The sequence below is a fragment of the Lepidothrix coronata genome, unplaced genomic scaffold (assembly GCF_001604755.1).
Source record: "Lepidothrix coronata isolate B3197 unplaced genomic scaffold, Lepidothrix_coronata-1.0 Scaffold9, whole genome shotgun sequence".
NCBI classification, from domain to species: domain Eukaryota; kingdom Metazoa; phylum Chordata; class Aves; order Passeriformes; family Pipridae; genus Lepidothrix; species Lepidothrix coronata.
Genome location: NW_016690189.1, coordinates 3,196,965 through 3,218,516, shown reverse-complemented (window position 1 = coordinate 3,218,516; position 21,552 = coordinate 3,196,965). Strand labels below are relative to the sequence as shown.

The 21,552-nt window shown below is 35.2% G+C and overlaps 1 protein-coding gene across 13 annotated transcripts in view; it reads left to right on the top strand.

Moving 5' to 3' along the window:
* PPFIA2 (PTPRF interacting protein alpha 2) overlaps positions 1–21,552 on the top strand; it is a 321,853-nt gene that overhangs the window by 33,292 nt on the left and 267,009 nt on the right. For 7 of the 13 annotated variants that reach the window (XM_017804349.1, XM_017804348.1, XM_017804344.1 and 4 more), the window contains exon 3: positions 9,131–9,190. The exons of the other annotated variants lie outside the window; for them this stretch is intronic. In XM_017804349.1, the coding sequence (XP_017659838.1) occupies positions 9,131–9,190 (60 nt within the window). The remainder of the gene's footprint in view (positions 1–9,130; positions 9,191–21,552) is intronic. 13 annotated transcript variants of the gene reach the window in all.

Sequence of the window (21,552 nt, the reverse complement as noted above, 5' to 3'; positions counted from 1 at the left end):
GACATATAGGTAAGAAAGCCTTAATGCAGACAATTTACTTAACAATGAAAGGATGCAAAATAACATCATGCATTCTCAAGTGCTGAAAATAAAGACATAAAGACTACAGCTGAAATGGGATGTCTGTTTTGAAGTAACAAATGAAATTTGAAGTCAAAGGTGAAATATATAATATAGTATGAAATATGAATTTTTTCCATTAGAACCTCTAACTCTAGTGGGCATTTTGGGGTATAGTAGTGCTGATAACATTGGAAAAGGTAAACAAGAAGTGTGATAATGGTAAAATTTAATATGCACATGGACACTGTGTGGTCATGAAAAAACATAATTATTTTTGTGTGTAATTAGAATGGGAGGGTTAACCTGCATGTGAATAAAAGTAATTTATTTAGTCTTGAAAGTAATGAAAAAAACTCCTATAATACAAATGTTCTGTTGAAAAGAATTTCATAGAAAATTTTGTGTAATAATAAAATGCAGTATCTTAGCAGCTATATGAGTGAAAATATGGATGGACATACGATTGTTTCTTTGTTTATTGATACATTGTGGGTAGCAAAATTAATCTGAACTTTCCAAAAAAGTTGTCTTACATTTCATCATCTGCTTAAAATCATAAAAGTCTGAACTCTAAAGTTCTGAATAAAAACGATGTGGGTTGTTCTAAAAGGCAAGGTAAGGCTTCTGTGAAAAGAGAGATTTTGCAAAAGTATGGCCCATCAGTAAATATTCTTGGCACAAAATCAAACATTCAATTGTTACGCTGTGCAGCAGAAGGGCTATGAGAAATGCCCACAGGGAGGACAGTAAAAGTAGCAAGCAAACTGAAAGGAAGTCACATTGATACTTAAAGGCATAACTTATAGCATTACAAACCAAAAATAATAAAAAAACCTAAGGAGCAAAATGATTCCTTTCTTGGTCAGTAGTTCTTTCTGCTGTTGCTTTGTAACCAATTTGGTTTCAGGGCTCTGAATTTATTAATGTGTTATAATGGTAATCTGCATGCAAGTTTCCCTATTCTGCTCCTTTTGTTTGTCTGTTATAAATTATGTATCATTATTAATAAAATAAAGCTTTTCTTTTGAGAGCACGTTTTTAACACAGTGTGGGTACAGGGAAGCAGTAGAGTATGGCTCATGCACAAGCCCTGCTCCTGCCATCCCATTGTAATTCACATATGCTTAAAGCAAGTCTCATGGGCCTCGGTATAAATACAAACAGCAGCTTCATGAAGTGTTCAGCCTCATGTTATTTGTTTGTGGAACATGACCTATTCCAGAGACACAAAATTGCCTAGTTTCAAAGGAAGGACTGTGGCAATTAGGTAATTTTTGATAGTTTGGTTATTTTATAAATTTTATATTATTATCTTGGCTCTTTTGAGAAGTGAAAATGTTTCTGATTTGATACGTTTTGCTCATTTTAAAACTGAGTACAGAAGTAGCTGACAATCAAGAAGTGAGCAGAGGGATATTTGACATTACTGGTTTGTATCTCAACCTCATTGTGTACTTTTTCTCAGATTGTTAATTTATTGCTTTAAGCCCATGTCAACAGCTGTGTGACACAGTTATCTCCAGGTTCCTTTAAATTATGCATGTCTAAATGTTCTTTTTTTTTTTTTAATTATTTTATGTAAACCGCTTCTGGTACATGATGTAAGATATGCTCCATTGCAGATAAAAATTTTGATGTTTTGCTCTGAAAATTCTTTTGCATAAGAAAAGCAGTATCTACTAATGTCACAAAATATTAATTAACTAGTATTAATTAAAATATGGTGGGTGATGAAGTAAAGAACCAGTGTTAGAACTGAATTGGAATAAAATCACAAGAACTTTTTTTTTTTTTTAATATCTAGAAAACAGACTTCTTACATCCACAAAACACTTGTGTTTGGCATGTTCTGGAACGGTGAAGAAGCACATTAAGGCTGGCTGCCTAAACCTTCGTGAGTTTCATGTCTCTCTGACATGAAACAGATGGCACTGGCAAAGTGGTTGCTGGAGACAGCACTCAGTTGGCAAGGAGAAAGGCACACAGCTGTGTGCAGGCAAAGGCTTGGTGGGCTGGCTCTTGGGTCAGGGAGGAAGTTGGCCTACTAGGTTACTTCTTCAGAGGGAGCCTGTTATCAGATAGCTTCCACTGTCAACAGGATGGTTTTGCCCTCAGTTTGCTTGCAAGTAAAGGAGCTTTGAAGTGGGATTCTACAGCACATGAAGGAAATTATTTTTGAGGAAGTTACATGAAAGTAGCAGGAGGAATAAGAAGGAGTGGTAGTAAAATGGTTGTGTCTGCTCTCATCCCATTTGTAGAGTAAAATTCCCTGCTGACTCCTATGGGACTGGTTACTGAAGTCTGCATAATACATCAGGAGTGGTGTTACTATGAAAGCAGCAAGATGTTGCTAGAAATCTCTTGAGTTCCTTGTGATCTACTGGGTGATGAAGCGATGAGATGGAGTCCTGTTGTAGCATTGTCACATTTCTGCCGCAACAGTTAATACTGCAGACTGTCTTCCTCAGCACTTCCCTGCATTAATGCTCTTTGCTTCATCTCTAATTTATTTTCTTGTGGCAATGCTGCTGTTTTCATTAGGTTAGATTAATTTAACAGTGCTCCATGCTGATCTAACTATAGTCACTCTAATTTTTTAATGAAAGCTCTTAGACATGATTTTTGGGTACAAATTCACAACACTGTGATTTAAAAGCTCATATTTTTGTTCTGATCTTCCTTACTGTAAAGCTAAAAAAATCTGTATCTGTGTTCTGTCAATGTTTTTTAAGTGACCTTCTAATTTGCAGAGAGAACTTCTTATCTCCTTTCCTAGAGAAGACAAATTACCTTTAATTAAATTTCAATTCCCTTTTTGCATGATTTATTGATTATACCAATATCTTGCCATTCTTTGTGTTAACTTGTGATTCAAAATCTTGATGAAGTGTTGCTTCTGTTCAGAATCACTGGACAGAATAGCTTCTTTAGGGTTATCTTACTCCATTACGTTGGTTTAAAACATGCCTAATTGTGACAGCAGGCTATCTACAGGTGGCAGTAAATTCAGAAGTATATTACTTTCTTCTACACACAAAAAGAATTTCATTAGAAAAAGAAAAGTGGTATCAGGAGGGGCCTGTCTGTTTCTTTTCCTGTTCTGTTGTAGAACTGTTCTTAACCTGGCATCTAATAATAACACTATGGATACTTCACACTCTTGAATTTTTATTACTTTCAAAACCTGTTAATCTCTCTTTTAATTTTTAGTTTCTTCAAAAAGGACATATTCAGTTACATTCATTCTTCTTCTCCTAAGTCTGGACATAATATATTTGGTTTGTGCCAAGCAGTGACAGCTGTCTACTATCAATAACCTGTAGAAATACATGGTTTTTTTAATGCCACCTGTTTAAATATTTTAAATAAGTGTTTAGTCTCAAATGAAGAAACTAATATTGTTAATTTTAGTTTTATTTTTATGCTAACATTAAATTTTTGAAAATAATGAAGTAGTTTTGCATACTGATGCATAGTTTCAAGTGCTTTTCTAGAAAAAACATTTTCTTTATATTCAATATCAAGTTTGCTGGAAATAATTCAATGAGCACTCAAATGTCCTTGTGTAGCTGATGCAGATTCTACACTTTTATGCTGTATTCTCTTTTAGTATATGTCACGCCCTCTGAAGCTGTTTATTATATTCTGTATCATCGTTAAGTTTTACAATCCAAGTAATTAAATTTATTATGATAAGACCTTTACATGAAGTAAACTACTTTGTATGATGATATAGTAAATGCAGAGTAGAAATGGCAGAGAAAATTTATGTTTGAAGCTGTTATTTTTGTTTAAGATCACTACAGATTATTGTCTGAACTTATTCTTACAAGAATCTAATATTAACAAACCAAATAATGTAAGAAACTTGATTAATATGATATGCAGACCAAGAACTCTAAACTTAAATTATGGTCATTTTGTTACATTTTATTTTATCTGTTTGTTGCAGAAATTTTTATTCAGTTAAATATTCCACCAGAACAACTTTTAGTAGTTGTTTTGTCAAAAGCGTTTTTCTTACTGGTTAGGCTATAGCTATACAAAACTTTAAGAGGTGAAGTTAGGATGGTATTTCTAATAAAAAATTAAATCACTGTTAGTTTTCCTCTAGTTCATAATGGAAATGTTGGGGTATGCTGTGAGAGACTGAAATGTTAATGGTTAATGACTCAAACAATCAGCCATCTACAAAAGCAGCAGGTGCTTTGCTGAGGCCGGGGTTCCACCTTCCAACTGAGGGGGAGGAGGAGAGTTTTTGTGTGTGGTGGTGAAACCTCCGATCTGTGTAAAACAGAGGAGGTGCACACCCACCACTGAGGATGACCATGACAAACTAACCTTTGTTCAGCAACAAGCTGGATTTTGAGCCAGATAAGGGAGAAGGCTGATAAACAGATCCTGTGGATGTGGGATAATGCTTTTTATCTTGCCTCCCTGAAACAATGTCCTCCCTTACCGAATTGGCTCAGGAATAAAACTGCCCTCAGGGGGAGGTATTGGAGCATTCCCACATGGGCCTGAAGGTATTCATCCCTTCTGATGGGGCATAACCGGCTCAACTAAGCTGGCGTGAGAAACAATGGTCATGTCTTAGAAAGGGTCATAAACCATCCAAGACCCCCAGACTCATTTCTGGGGCTTTCTTCCAAAGGACTATACATGATCCACAGTGCTGTAACAGGAGAGGTACCTGGGCATTACCACCTGAACCTGAACATATGTTAACTCATTGAACTTTGTGTTTCGTGGGCTTCCCCCAGTCCTGACAGATCAAGACTGTGACCATCACTTTGACCAACAGACATCTAAATTGCAGCAATCAAGTCTTGTTGCCGAGTGGGTGGGGATTATCTTTCCTCTCTGCTATCAACTCTTATCCTTTCTTTCTCTTTTTTTCTTTCTTTTCCTTATATATTTTCTTAAGTGGTATTTTTATACTTCTATATTGTTATAATACTATAGATAATAATAACCAGACTGACCACATACATCCTTTCTGTTGCTAATTGTTCTAAAATAAACCATATATACATATATATATATTTATAAAACACCAATCATTCAGTGCTGTATTGCTCTAATCTGCCCCAAGGGATGTATTAACAAGAACTGCCATTACCTTCATCTTCAGGGGTGGGTCATAATAGATGCAAATTATGATTTTTATATTGAAGTTGTTCTGTGATGTGTCTTTTGACAACACCATGCATGCTGTCACTGAAAGTAGTAGCTTGATGCACACCTAGTATGTTGTTACAGAAGTTGAACTTCAAAAGTACAAGAGAAGAGAAATACTAAAATTGAGTTGCAGGTTTGTAGCAATGCTACCTAGTATGCAAGGATCCAATGAAAACAACCTAAAGAAATGTTGAAGAGAGCTCTTTGATTTGGCAGCCTTTTTCTTGTGCTTCCTCATTGTGCTAAGTCATGGGCTGATAATTCCAAGAGTTCTCCATTTGAGACATTGAGTTTATTAATTTTTTTTTAGCCATGTAAAACTAGACAGTTGAAGATGTTTCTGTTGACTTGCATTGGAGTCTGCTGCTATGATAATGAAGCTTACTCTCTGAAAGACACGTTTGCTATCTTCCTGAAACATACCACTACAAAGATTGTTAGGGCTGGGCAACATGATGCAGGTGTGTTATCAGGAGGTCAGATGCCTACCTGCTTTCTGGTTTTGCTTTTTTTGTTTATCTTCCTTTTCGTACATGAGGCAATTCTGAAAAGACTTTTGATTTCCCTTTGGGATGTTTTTACGATTAGAAATCTCAGTGGTACTGCGTCGTTTGGGGTTTTTTGGTGTGTTGCTTGGTTTTTGGTTTGTTGTTTGGATTTGTTTACTTGTTTGTTTTTAATTAAATTAGCTTATGCTTTTACCTCCAAACCTACATTAATATATTAAAATTATAAAAAAATCACATAGTATCCTGCTGGTTGCAGTGAATGGATATAGTATGTTCCATTCTTATTAATGCAGACAGCATTTTGCTGAGGAGGACCGTCTCCAAGAAATTTCTCCCATTGTGAGGGGTGGGGCAGTGAGACGAAAACAGGAGGCTAGCGTGTCTTGGGCTTGGTGGCTAAATGAAGTTGTATTTTTGCCCTCTCTGTGCACAGACTAGGTGCACTTGCACAACTGTAGACAGTGTCAGATCTCCATGATCAGGGGAATGCAAATTGTCTATTTCAGTGACAAACTCCTTCATTCTTTCCCTGTTCTCTATTACATTAAAGCAATGAGATATGTAGTTTGTCTAAACTATTCTTGTTTTAGTGACGCGCTATCCAAAAAATTTATAACAAGAAGAAATTGAACCATTTTGTCTCCAACTGTCTTGTCTTCTTTACTTTAACAACATAGTATAAAAACAAATAACAAACAAAAAAAACCACACTGGACTTAAAGGTATGGTAATTTGTTCCTCAGCTCCTGCAAGGTAACTTTTCTAGGATGACAAGTTTTTTAAATGTCAGTAATCTGAGGACACTCAATACTGTTTAAAACCAAAACAAATAGCATTTTACCTGAGGCTTTTTACTAGTCTGGAGTCTTCTTGTTCTCTGTTTTGTTTAGTTTTTTACTGTGGGAGGGTTTTTTCAAGGACCATGTATGTTTGTATATGTTACCTCTATGCAAAGCAGTATCTTAAATTCTGTCCCTGATCAAAATTACTGTGGACACAGCTATTCAGCTATGAACAAATTTAATTACAGCCTGGTTATGTCTGTCTTTTCTACTTGGATCAGGAAATGTACACTGTGTTCTTCCTCAAATATAATAGTATTTTAGTCATCTTCTTATTCCTACTAGTACAACAGATTTATTTCCATAGGAGAATCTTTGGCTGCAGAAAAGAAAAATGGTCAGCAGACTGTGCTGTGTATGCCATGGCTGTTCAATATTAAATCAAAACCTCAGTTTAAGAAAAGCAAATCAGATTGGCCATTGTTAGTCTGATACTTTTGGTTTGAACTTAGAAAGACCTAAAAAATTTGTTATTAAGAATTGCTAATGTATCCTCAACAACTACAAAAAAAAAGTGTTTTAAATTAATAAACCATAAGGATAAAGAAAATATATTGAATCATAAAGTTATAGAATAATTCAGGCCAGAACAGGCTGTTAAGATCATAGAGTCCAACCGTTAAACCACTACTGCCAAGTCCACCAGTAAACCATGTCACTAAGTACCACAACATGTCTTTTAACCACTTCGAGGGATGGTGACTTGATCGCTTCCCTGGGCAGCTTTTTCCAGTGCTTCACAACCCTTTTGGTGAAGAATTTTTTTTTTTTTTTAATATCTAGCCTAAAACTTCCCTGGCACAACATGAAGCCATTTCCTTTTGTTCTATTGTTACTTAGGACATGCTCCAGCAGCTCAGTGTCTTTCTTGTAGTGAGGGGCCCAGAACTGGATGAGGGATTACAGGTGTGCTCCCCCCCGCCCCCCCAGTTTACCTTATTAAAGGTGGAGTGGGTGGTAGTATGTGTTGTTAAGATTGCCTGATAGTTTTGACCCCCTAAGACATGCTAGTTGTGATAAGTTTTTAGGCACTGGAATGCAGCTTAATTTTATTTCTCTAACACGGAAGTTGTTCTGATTATCATTCTATTTGGCATGCAGTATAAAGTGCCCCATTTTCCCTTCTTCTGCACATTCAAATATAGCTTGGTTTTCACTGTAGTTTAGAAGCACTAAGTCTATCTGTCAACAGTGAAACTTAGATTATCATGGCCAAAACATCTAAACAGACGACAAAGAAGTGCAATTTTTTTTTGTTGAAGTAACTGGTGTTTTTACACAAGAAGAATTATTCCAGCTTCCTTGCAACACTGAAATGACACAAATTACAACATGGCTCTTCTGTTCCCTTCTGAAATTAATGCATTCTGACATAATATTTGCATAGATTCTTAAGTCCTATAGAGCACAAATATTAAATATTTAATCACATTCAAGCTTGATATGCTGACTGGAAACAAAAAGCTACATGGGAGATGCTCTGGGAGATGCAAATTCATAATACTCAATGCTGAGCAGTTTCTGACAAGTGCATGAGTTTCCTCACTTCCTACTAAATTCTTTTTCTTTAACACATTCTAACCATGTCACAAATTATCATTCATGTTGTTACTCTGTTTAGCATTTCTTCCTATCCCTAGCAATTTTTATCTTGAAGGTGCAATGACCCCTGAAATCTAGTTTTCTATGTAAAAATTTTAGAGTGATGTATGTTGACATACAGGAAAGCAGACCATGAATGCCTAAGAGACTAAGGATACCTGTTGTCATCTTGCTTACCAAGTCCTGTAAAAGGGATAAAAATTATAACTGCCAATATATTTCATACACATTATTACTCTCCCCCAGCCACTATTTACATGCCAACCGCGTCCAGTTTGGTAACTTAGTACGAAAGGTTATGACTGGATTCTGTCTCGAGGTAGAAACAAGATTGAGTACAACTGGGAACTATGATGTACATCTATTTAGATCAGAGCTACCAAACAAATAATAAATTATTGTGAGTATATTGCATCAAGATGAAAGAAGATAATGTGTTTTAATCATAGGAACAGTATTAGTACAGTGCTGATAGGACTACCAGACAGACCTTAGAAATTCAGTCTGATGGAGGCAGGGAGGTGCTGGTGGTGGTCAGAAAAGGCCATCTAGTACAATGCCTCCCACTCTTCACTGTTCAGACTTGATTTCATTTAATCAAGAACTTTTTCATGCTTCATTATAGTACTTCACTGCTGCTGAATGAGTAACAGATTTGGAAGGTGACAGGATCAGTCAGTGTTTGTAATGCCATTGAGAGAACTTCTGACCCAATAGTCCATTCCACTCTAGTCAGGTTAACTCTGAACTAATGTGTGGGTCTTTTCAATTTTAAGACTGTAGATTAACAATGGAAGTGCAGAATGAGCAGTGGCACTTCATGGCTGCTGTAAGATAAAAACAGTGCAAACTGCACTGAAGATGAAGTAATTAATGCAGCTGTGTTATACTCTGGCTTTTCATTCTTCTCCTCCTACCCCTCCTTGACTATAGATTTCACTGACAAACCCAGAAGCGGACATCCGAGTCGCCTATGTGCATCTTGGCTCACAGGTAGGAATTTGGTTTCATCCAGTGTTCTGCCTTCTAAAGGGGATGTGAGGGATGATCATATACATATGAGAGCAACATGTTTTGCTCTACTGGCTTGTGCTGATTTCGATACTATCAATGTGGATTTTAAAAGAAATAGCTGTCCTTCTCTGCAGTTGCAAACTACAGTTGTGCAGAAATTCTTGATCTACATCTTATTCTTCAGGTGTATGTTAATTAAGAAGTGGAAACTGCATTGATCCTTTTTGTACCTATCAGTGCTTGGTAGATCCATAATTTTATCAGATGTCACTTTCTCTTCCTTTTTTTCCCTCCTCCCTAATTGAATTTTTCTGTATCTTATGTTAGAAAGAGGTATTGTTTATAGCACAAAACAGGATTTCATAAAGCAATGGTAAATAAGTCTGAACTTTTGTATATACGGTAGGAATTTGCTAAATGATGGGAGTTTAATATTTTGGAGTTTTCTTTGGTTTGCTTTTTTCATAGAAATTGAACTCACCTTATGCCTTTCTTTTGTAATTCTAAATCATACTTGTCAATTAAAATTTTCTGGATCAGTTAACTCAGCCTTAATTGCTTCAGAGTCTCAGCTGTTACCCTTTTTTTTCATGTTATCCAATGGGTCAATGACAACATGCTGGGTTAAGAGCTTTGAGTAACTCTTTTTTTATTCTCCAAGTTTGTTTCTTTCCAGTAGAAGGGTTCTAACATTTATCCTCTAATCATGATGGTTGGGAAATCGGATATAAATTGGGAATTGGGAAAAGTGTATGTCCATCTGTTCTTCTGTTCCCCATTTAAGAACTCTCACTAGGAATCTACTCTTCATTTGAAATTAGCTGAAGAAGGTTTCAACCCTTTACTTGAAATTAAGTTGCTTAATTTGCATGTTTTTGCATTTTTCTTTAGTTGTAGTTTTCTGCAGATAGCATTAAAACATTATTATTTGTTGTATAGATTTAATAATTTCTATATAATTATGTTAGATATTTCATCTGTGAGCTTCAGATAAAAAGTAAACCTGTGAATTTGGGAATTGCTTCATTTAAGAAAGGGAATTCGAGTAGAACTCCACTGCTCCAAAAGCATCGTTCTTTTAAATTTTTCTTTTCTATTTCTACTTACAATGTGATTTTAAAAAATTTCCCTAAGGCCCATCTCATCCCACTAGGAACAGGAAGGCAAAGGCAAGCCATGTCAATAGCCACACAAAATGGAAGTGTATCAGTAGATAATGCTAGTCCTGTCAGTTCATTTTTGTGGTATAAAGCATTAATGTGACAGTGTTCATTGGGTTTGGGCAAGGGAAGAGAGGGGCTCAGACTATATCTGGCCTTGTTCATTAGTATTGTTTGTAAACCTAACCAAGTTTCTTCCTTGGAAAATATTTCATAGTGCCACCTTTTTAAAATGTCTATATGAGGTAAATTATTTGTTGTATTTCTTGTTTTTAATGACATTTCCTGGTACATCAGTTTTGCAGATAAATCAACCTCTTACACTTAGTGAGGAAAATGCATTGACTGCATAATATTTCACAGAACCACAGAATATACTGAGTTGGAAGGGACCCACAAGGATCATCGAGTCCAATTCCTGGCCCTGCACAGGACCATCCCCAAGAGTCAAACCATGTGCCCGAGAGTATTGTCAAAACACTTCTTGAACTCTGTCAGGATTGGTGCTTGTCACATTCTAAATTAATGTTATTGTCAGTTGTGCTTGACCATACGTTTGGACTTGAACATACTGATGTGATTCCTGTCTTCTTAATGTGTTAGATACAGAAGTTTTTAATGTGGAATAGATTACATACTAGGCAGGGAAAATCCTGAGAATTTCTTTTCAGACCATCTTAAGTACAAACGGATTGTTGAAGTCAAATTGTTTCAGTTCATGTAAGCAACTTGTAGGGGGAAGCAGTTGGAACGGCTGCATCATTCTGATGTTCTATGTGTACCTACCTAAATTAAAAAGAAAGAAAAGAAAAAAAAAAGGCAGGCAGCAAGCAGCCTGTTACTGAGAGAGTGTTCAGGAAGATTTCAATTTTTAAGATTTTGCTTATGTTAGTCTAATCCCTAGTCACAGCTGCAACACTGCAACCTGACTGTAGCACTTTTCTATGCCTATGACAATTCTGTTCACCAATAGCAGACCTAGAACTGTTTTTATATGTTCATCCTTTACTGTGATGAGCTGTTCAGCATTGTATATTGTTCCATTTTATGGGAGAACAGAATGGCAATTTTGTCACTTGTTGGCTCCGCTATGGTTTGAGTATTTTGTGCGTATTGGTGTATTCCTCTCAGTGATAAATTAAATGGATTCGCTGCAGTAATACTTGCATACTTAAAGTAGAACATAACATTTGAAGGTGAGTTTTATTCAGTATAAAATTACGTCAGTATAAAATTACGTCTTTATTTCCCTATCCTGCATCTGTTTTACTGTAAAAAGTCCTGTAGAAAACCACAGCATCTATAAAATCAATGATTTTTGTTTTTCTGTGGAACTCGGTAGTTGATTTTTGAAGGCTCAGGTTCAACATTTTTTGAGCACCTATGTTTGATTCCTAAAAATTATTTTCTTTCATAAAACTAAGGACTGATTATGGTGGAAAGGATTCACTTTGAACTTGATATCAAAAAGCATGGAATGGATTGAGGACAAAGGGACCTCTGACAACACTCTAGTCCAGTCACTCTGCTCAAAGCAGAGTCAACTAGAGTAGCTATGGCCATGTCCAGCTGAGTTTTAAATAACATCAGGGTCAACAGATTGTTCCCTGCTTAACTGCTCTCAACAGATTGTTCCAGTGTTTGATCACCACTGCAGTAAAAAAGCTTTTTGTTCCTTATGTTTAAACAGAATTTTTTGTATTCCACTTTGTGCCCCTTGCCTTTTGTCCATTGACTGCGCATCACTGAGAACAGTCTGGTTCTATCTCCTTTTTGCACTCTCCTTCAGTATTTATATGCATCGGTGAGACCCCTTCAGAGCTTTCTCTTCTCAAGACTAAACAATCACTTTGAATTCCTTTCAAAATTGAGAAATAATTTCAGATGAAACTCAAAGATGTAGATTATAGAATGTCACAAATAAGCAGTTTTGCATCATGGTATGATTAATGGTTAGCTCCCAGTGAATCCCCCACTAGAATTCTATTTAGTAATTCTGGTAGCTATCTTACTAATACTTTAGTTTGAGAGAGAAAGAAGTCAAGAAACATCATTTGTTATGGAAGATAAATGCATCATGAATCAAGCAACTACTTTTCACACCTAGATGCACAAGAGAGATTATGTGGGGGGTTTTGGTTGTTTGGTTATAGGTAAGCAGTCTCTGTTATGTTGCTGCAGCCCTCGTTTTCTGTTGCATTCAGTCTTCAGCTCAATATTTGGTATTATCAGCCTGAAACTTTATTTACTATGTGTTTAAGACACTTTTCACCAATAAACATCACAAAAGTTACTGTGTGTCTGAAGGCTTAACTGAAAACTGTGTCTGAATATACTTGCTGTGTGTGCAAGAAATGCTCAGAGATTTTCAGGAAGAAGTATTTCTTCTGATTCTGAAAAACTTAACTTTTTTTTCCACTTTGATGGCTGAATCATTTTCAACCACATGGTGAAATCTCCCTTCCAGTCTTTGTTTCTTCATGTCTTTCTTGTGGATACTCAGAACAGGAAGGGAAATTTGAACGTAACAGTTTATTTCCAAGCGCAGAGCTCAAAGCAAACCCAGAACTAAGTTCCTAGTTCTCTACCCTGATGGAAATGTGTGGTTGTATCTGATATATCCTTAAATTACAGCTCAAAGTTAAGGAAAAATACAGTGTAAGTACAATCCGTAAATTGGGGTGGGTTTTTTTTACTTACAAACATCAATGTTCACTTTTACAGAAGGAAGGAGAATTTCTATTCACAAACCAGTTTCTAATGCCACTGTATGGTTGTGAGAGAGAAATGATTAAGCAGAGCAAGAAACACAGATAAACATTACAGGCTGTTGGGTGTTCTGTTTCTGTAAACACTGCTGTATTATGAATTAAATCGTAAGCAGCTTTTCAAAGCCAAACTTTTACAACTTCTGGGCCAGGTAGTGATGAAATTTAGATGCCATATTTGATACCAAGTTCAATTGTATTGCATGCTTTAGGGTCTGATCCAAGACCTCTTTTGAGCAATGCATCACATTTGTGAGATGTGCTGGCAAGAACAGCCAGATTGAATGAACACAGATTACAGTCTATTGGAGAACATTATAGTTAGCATTTCTATAATTTGGCCACAGAGCTGTATTAAGACCTCAGTATCTTCTGTTATTTTTAGTGCCTCACTTATCTTTGCTTTATCCTTTAGACTTGTAAAAAGCTTTTAACCACAGAGAGGGCTCGGTGGAATATTATTTTGCCTTGGCAAGTTTGGCACTAAGGTAGGGAAGTGCATCAGGAGCAGGAGAAATGGAGTTCCAAACTCTTGTACTTCAGCTCTGGACATCCCTGCTGCTTATTTTCTGCTGCACCTTAAATGTGCCAAAAGCCATTACGAGCACTGGAGCAGCACAATCTTAGGAATATGCAATGACCTTGGCTCTCACCTCTCTCAGACCTCTCAGAAGCAGTAGTAGTACCATACAGTGAGATTGTCTTGTATTTCTGGAACCATACAGGCACCAGCTGACCTCAGTGAGAGCTAGTGTTGCTCACAATGAAGATCTGAGGCTGGGAAGTAAATGCTATGGGCTTGTTTTCTCTCCATCCTCATTGCTTAATATTTTAATCTATTCAAATGCTGTCAAATACAAATTTTGATATATTCTTACTTCTCCTGCTGTATCTGTAAGTTATGTTAATTTGAATTAAGGAAGACAGGCGAAACACAAATGATTATTATGGGAACTTCCACATCAACATTCCTTTGTCGAGAGAAAAGAAAGTTTGGACACATTCAGGGCAGTTATGAAATGGTGTCTTAAAACAGGTAGTGATCAGATTTGTGTGTTTTGCTTGCAAACAAATAAAAAATTTCAAAAGAAAAAGGAAAACAAATCTCAAACTAACTTAAAGTTTAATTAGAGTGCAACTAATTAGAGTATGTGAATTATCACTCATCTGCATTGTGTACATTTTTTCACATTTCTTTGGGTTTTTTTACATCAAATCAGAATAAATTGTCTTCAGTTTTATTTGTCCAAAAATGCAAGTAATAAAATCTGGATAGGCGTAGTGCACTGAAATATCTCAGCATAGATATTCATACACACTTTGGCAAAGTGTGTATGAAGGGCAAACAGCCATGAATAATCAGATAAAACTCTCCCTGTATAATGGGACTTAAACATAGTAGGAGAAGGAAAAAAGGAATCATTAGCAAAAGAACAGCTGGCAGAAACACGTTTATTCTTTATGTCTCTCATGAGATACACAGCTTTCTTCTCTTACTGGAAAATTTACATTGATACTGTCATTTGTAATAAAAACAGTTCATGTAGCTTGACAGGAAGGTAGTAAATTCTTTACAGTTCTTCAGGACAGTAATATCTATTAGTAAAAATGAACGCTTACTAAAAGCCACATAATGACAATTGTATACTGAATCTTACAGATATTTTGTTTTAAAAGAAAATCTGGAATAAACATACTCCTTTACACATCTGAAACAAGATGGTTTTCTCATAGCTTAGTGATCTAACCTTAGTCATAGTTTCCTTAACCTATTCCACTTTAGTTATAATCCCTCCTTGAAACAAAACTGCAAAATATGCTGACTGTGACTTTATTTTATTTCTGAAGATCTATGAACTTATTTTTTTAAATGGTCTTGAATGGAGAATCAGTTGATCATTGTGAACTGAAGTTAAGGATCATTGGTAACATATATCTGTGCAGTGTCTGAAGGCTGTAATGTTTGCCATTAAAAAATTAGGATGATAGATCCTCTCTCTTCCTGTCCCTCATTATCCTTTCATGGGTACATAAAGTATAATTAAAGATATTATTAAAATTAGAGGCTTACTCACTGTAACTTTTGACATGCTCCCCCAAGATTGAAATACTTGCTTGTATGGATAAAGTATTTATCAAGAATTTATGATCCAAAGGGTTCAACTTACTGAGCTGGTAGTCAACAGGGGTCACTTTGACATAATATAATTTCCCCAGAGTCCTGCTTTGCTGAAGAGAATGCGGGCTGTCGCTGTACAGTTTATTGTACATAATTTCCTTCTGTATTTAGAATCACATGACTGAATTACTTCTGATACCGGTGTGTACCTGGGCAAAACCTAGTTTGCTCTTTTTTTCAAAGAAAAACATAAACACCTTTGAAATGCCTTTTTTAAGGTCATTATACCTCCTCAATATAAAATGTGTTCTTGACTAGAAGACAATTTTGTTATAAAAATTATTTTAGAACAAAAAACATTCCAAGAGCTGAACTATATGACTGAGAATCCCCAAGTGGACTTGTTTCCTCCTCCCCACCCCGCATCTGTTTTGCCTGTTACATTCTCCCTGTGTAATGTCAGTTACTCTTATGAAAATACAGCTTAAAATACGCAAACAAGTCGAGAAATCTAGTCCCAAGAGTATGATAAGCTTAGGGACCTTAGAATAAAAGTGACTTTCAAGTTCTGAGCAGTGTTTCGCTGAAGCACTGACATGAAGCAAATGTGATACAAAGCTCAGAAACATTAAGCAGTCTCATCATTACTGAGTTGAAGAGTAAACTGTGAGGTATAGCAGGGAGTATATATATTTAAATGCAAAGGTAGTTTTTATTTTAAAAGAGCTGTCTACTTTTGAATATGTGTTTATGTTTACTTTCTGTCACGTGAAATCTCTCCCCACAGGTTAGTATTTTTTCTGTAAATGGAAGATACTTACAAGAATAAGCTAGATATGGAATAGATATGTAGAACTTGAGCTTATTTTCATGAAAGAAACAGTACAATCCTGAAAACGAAAGATTCTTACTCCTATCCGTGTTATTTAAAAAATTGCATTTGGAAGTGATCGATCTTTGGAAAGTGCTGTGAGAGGAGCAGAGACGACCTATTGTGACTGCAGTTGAAGTCTGGTCAGAATTAGTCTCCTCTTCGCTCCACCTGCCATTGCATTTACGTACCCGCAAAAGGGGACATACATACCTCCACAATATGCAAAATCACATAAAACCACACGAAATTGGACAAATAGGCTTCAAATAGAAAGAAGGCAGGTTTTAACTCATTCTTCTCACTTTATTTTTGAAAGGGTTAATATTTTGTTGTTTAGTTTGGTATATATTTGCATTTATTTCAGGTTTTGTTTGCTAAATGCCAGCTTTCAATCATATTTAAAATATTTTGATGAGATAACTGAAATAAGAAGTCCTCCTGTCTGAGAGGCAATTTGGAGTAAAATAATACTTAAAAATGGGGTTAAATGTTCTACAGGTCTTAAGGGGACTGGGCAATAGCCACTTTACAAAGGAGATAATGATATTTTTCTACCATAAAAGGAAATATATGAAACTCTTCAAAATAATTGGATATATCTTGGTGGATTGCTTCCTATTGGTGATATTTGAAAGAGAGGACGACACTTAGCAAAGATTCATTTCACAAACTTTTGGCTCTTGCTGAGGCTTCAGGTATATAACTGCATATACTCCAACCATTGGTGTTGAGTTGGTTTATTTTTATTGGTGGGAGGCAATATAATTATCCCCTCATGTCCTGTTATCCTTTGGAATTATTGACTCAAAAATTTCTGAAGGGATTTTCAGCACATACCTTCAAAACAAAACATTTTGGTGAAAGTGACAATATGGAAACAAGGAACTGCAGATGGTAATTACTCCCAAAGTTATGAATATGGGAGGGGGTGAAAGAGCATTATACTTAGAGATCTATACTTAGATACTTGAATATTGTTTGTCAAATACATTATTCAACAAATTATTTGCTATTGGATAATTTGAAACTCCCATTTGACTTTTTCTATAGCATATAGGAGATGGTTCTCAAATATTTAGCAAATAAGAATTATGTAAATTGAATGGTTTGGCCTTTTTTGGGTTTCATTAAAAAAAAAGAAAAAGAAAAATCTTTATATCCCTGTATTTCAGGTCTTGCCAGGGCTCATTTGATATACATAAAACTACAAATGCTTTATATCTCCAAACCATGTTGTGAGTGAAGTCTAACAAATATGGGCTTTGCAGTGGCAGTAATTTAGTTATTCTGGATTACTAAAGCAGAAGAAATGGAGGCATGAATCTTTCCAAAGACACATAACGTAACTGAAGATCAACATCTATGCGGTAATTGGAGATCTTCTTAAGGAAAGGCAGAGTTTTCTTAAATGTAACCTTTACTTTGAGATTGTCACTTTCTGCCTAGGGTAAGTACTGTGCTAATTCCTCTGATTTCAAATGTTGTACAACATAAACAAATATTAGATTATTCACAACTATTTTCATATAATATGAATGAAAAGTAAATAGGATAGAATAGGATGAATGCATATGAAACACTGAGTCACTTAAAATGATTGTTCCTGTAAGTGAAGACTTTACCAAGATTTCTGTGTTAAGTCCATTCTTCATCTGTGTCTTTGGTCTTTTTAAGGTGCCTTGTGACTTTGACCCCATTAGTCTGCTCCTGTGCAGTGTTTGTCCTATGTAGGATGATTTAATTATTATTTCTCTTGGGAAGGTAACATTTGACACTTGATGGAAATTCATCCTGGTTGATTGGACCTTCCTTTACTGGAAAAGGTTGTTTTCATCATTTCCCGGGCAGATTTCCATCAAACAGCTCTCAGTCATGTGTAGTCGGGCTGTGTCAGAAGCTTCAGGCCAGAGAGCCTGTCTAGCTTCCCTGCTGCACAAGCACTCGGGTGGATCCTTTGGAAAAGGTACTGGATCCTTCCCTGGAAGTAACCAGGATCTTCTTTTTTCTTCTCAAACAGTTCTGGTCATAGCTTGGAAGTCCCTTCAATGAAAGAAGAATATCTTCTTCTTCAGCAGTTCAGATCTGCTGGGGAAACTGACAGCTCCGGGGTTTCAGAGCTGCCCATGAGTATGTTAAGTCCAGCCCATGTACTAGTCAGATGTTTCAGTGGATTGTGTGAAACAACTGGAATGATGACTGTGCCATTATGGCACTAGCCAGCTGTGGGGTGCCAATGTACTGTGATTTAGATAACATCTCTTTTAAACATTTTGTTGTCAGCAGCTGCTCCTGGGATACCATGAGTCACTGCCTAGCAGGATTGCTGGGTTTCCATCACAAATGATTAGGCAGAAGCTACTGGCAGTGAACTGCATTTTTCCTTGGGATCTTGTCCATCGTGGAGTGGAAGGCTATAATTCTTGTAGTGTAGGTGGTGATGTTCCTTCTAAAGACAATTTTTCTTCCTAACAGGCTAGGTGAAATTTGTGGCTGCGCCAAAACAGCATTGCTCTCTCCTAATCCAAGTCTTGTCAAGACATTGTTTAAGAGTACGATTTCATTGTTTTGGTTTTGTTTCCAGACTGAGATGAATTTCTGTTTAAAGTTGTGCTTTCAGTGGTATTTATTAACATGTAATATTTAGGCTAACCTGAAAACCATGCTTTGAAATAAACATTATGTGATATTTTATCATATCTAATAAATACATAGCTAAATTATCGGGAGACATTATTAAGAACTGCACATGATTAGGCATGTATTAGTGCTGTATTCCTCATGGAAACCAGTGCTTTGTTAAACACATTATTTCAGGATGTGATCACTCTATGCCTTTTTATACTATTTGAGTTTAGGAAAATATATCTGCAGTTGTGTAATTGTGAGTAACTTTGACATACTATTACTGCTAAGACACTGATATTTTCACTGTGTTTTTATTACTTTGGTATGTCTGTCCTATGTTCAGTTTCAGCGTGAGACATTCATTGCTTGTATTTCTTGAAATGCAAATGAAAAAATGCCCTTCTAAAAGAATTGTAATTTTAGTTGCTGCTTTACTAGATTATATTACATGGAGTCATCTACCATGTTAGATTTTAATGAAAAGAAACATGGATTTATTTTGGTAGTCTGCCTGCATTCACTTTGCTTTCACTTAGATAAGAAAATTAACTATTGGTTTACATATGTCTTTAACAGCATCTCTACGAGCATTGTCAAAACAGTCAACCCATTACCACAATTCAGTCATAATCTAGTTTATTTTTAATACACATTGGTGTGTATTTTAAGGCTGTAATTATTTTGTTTTAAATTCTACTCTTTGCTTTTATATATCTTTCCTTGTTTCCTTCTTTTCAGTATTATATCAGGTTTTTTAGCAGTCTCTGGAGATCAGAAGGGCACATATAAGAATACCACCTTTGATAGCTGCACTAGAACCTTGGTTTACGTGTGTATATGCAAGATACCTCTAAAGTACATATTGATAAATTACTGTAGTATTTACCTCAGTACTTACTCAGAAGGCCTCAGAAAGGCCTCATACATGTGATGTATATGATATATCTGTCTCTTAATAGGAAGTGGTCATTATTATGTGTCTTCACTTGAGGGAGGATGTGAAACATTCATCTTATCGATATTGCATGTCATCATATAGTGGGGAAAGGAGTTGGATGAATAAGAGAAGGAATTGTTTTCTATTTTTATTTAAAATCAAATTAATAGTTGTTCATTGTAGAATTATGGAGAATGGATTTTCTTAAGGATTTTTTTTGCTTTTTACAAAACTTAATTAATGTTTAGCCAAAGTTACCTTATAAAAAAAATTTAAGTAGATACTTATGTATAAACTGTAAAATTCCAGTAACTTTTGCAGTGTAGTATCTCTGTGTGTGACACTTGTATTTAGAAAATTTAAAAATGCATGTCCTGATTATGTATGGAAATATATTTTTAAATAATTATGGACTAATAAGTATCTATGCTATAATGGTATAGAAGACTTGTTCTTTTTTTTTTTTTGATGGTAGTAGAAAGTCTCAGTGCCTATAGTACACTCAATTTTTATTTTTTTTATTAATATTTGGACTTTCATTAATATTCAGGACTTTTCTAAATCATGCATATTTAGATGAGCTATATCAATAACCATGCTTCTCTTGTCCTTTGAAGAAGATGCTATAGCATGATATATAATTGTTGAACTTCAAGGATTATTAAATTAGTTGTGAACCCAGATTTTCTTCTGTAGTTTTTGTGATTTCCTATGTATATATATGTGTCATATCAAATCAGTATTACAAATGGCCTTCCATTGTGTTTTATTTTAGCAACATTCCTTGTTTATCTGGTGTGAAAGCATGTTAAATAGCTTTGGTAGATTTGCTATTCAGACAAGCTTTTTTTGCCTTGTACTTAGAAAATATTTTTTTCTTTTTCCCCCAGCAAAAATTTTTAGCATTACTATTACTGAGTATCCATCCCTGTGGTATATAAGACCTTACTATGTAATTCTGAGGGATCAAGTACAAACATTGTAAAAAGACAGTACTTGTCCCAATATTCATGTTTAGTATTAAAAATGCATGTGTAAATGGCCAATTGGAAAAATAGAGTTTATATTTATAACAAAAACCAGTAATGTAAGTGCCTGCTTTTACTGTGGTTGATAGAACTACACAATAGTGAGAAAAGTTTGTGGGTGGTACTGATAAATACTTGTTAGTAAGCCTTCATTCTTTTTTGTAGGAAATCATATTATATAAAGTAAAAATTAAGGAATATAATTTGCATATGCCGGTCTTGTATTTGCATTAAATTTCAGCCCTTGTGAGTCTGAATGTATTAATTCTTACGAATTATATATCTAGTAAAAAAAAAAGCTGGCTGATACTGTTAAAAAAAAAATGATTCTAACAGGATATTCATTGTTAAAATTGTTTTTCTGAGAAAGCTAGAAGGTATGTGATGTTCCTGAACTTCGTGTGCCTAATACATTGATACAGGGAGAGAACTATTTAGATAAAAATAAACTGCAAGGATGATTACTTTAGAGCTCATTAAATATTGAATTTCTATTGTGTTTCTACACAGTGAAATGGTGAATGAAAGTTTGGTTAGTTCAGGCTATATTGAAGCTAATCTGGAAGATTTTTTTCGAATTTTTCCAAATTCAAATTTTGATATTTCACCTTTAATGAATTTAAAATACTTAATTTGATACAAAGCAAAAGCTTGTTTTAAAAAAAAAAATCCCCAATTTAATGCAATTTGGGGCTAATACTGATTAGGAATGGACAGGCAGATATTTTTTTAAATTACTATTTCTATCCTGTATTTAATAAGTGCTAATTACAAGAAAAATGTTATCTGCAATTCTCGCTTAAATTTTGTTACATTGCCATTTCAAAAAA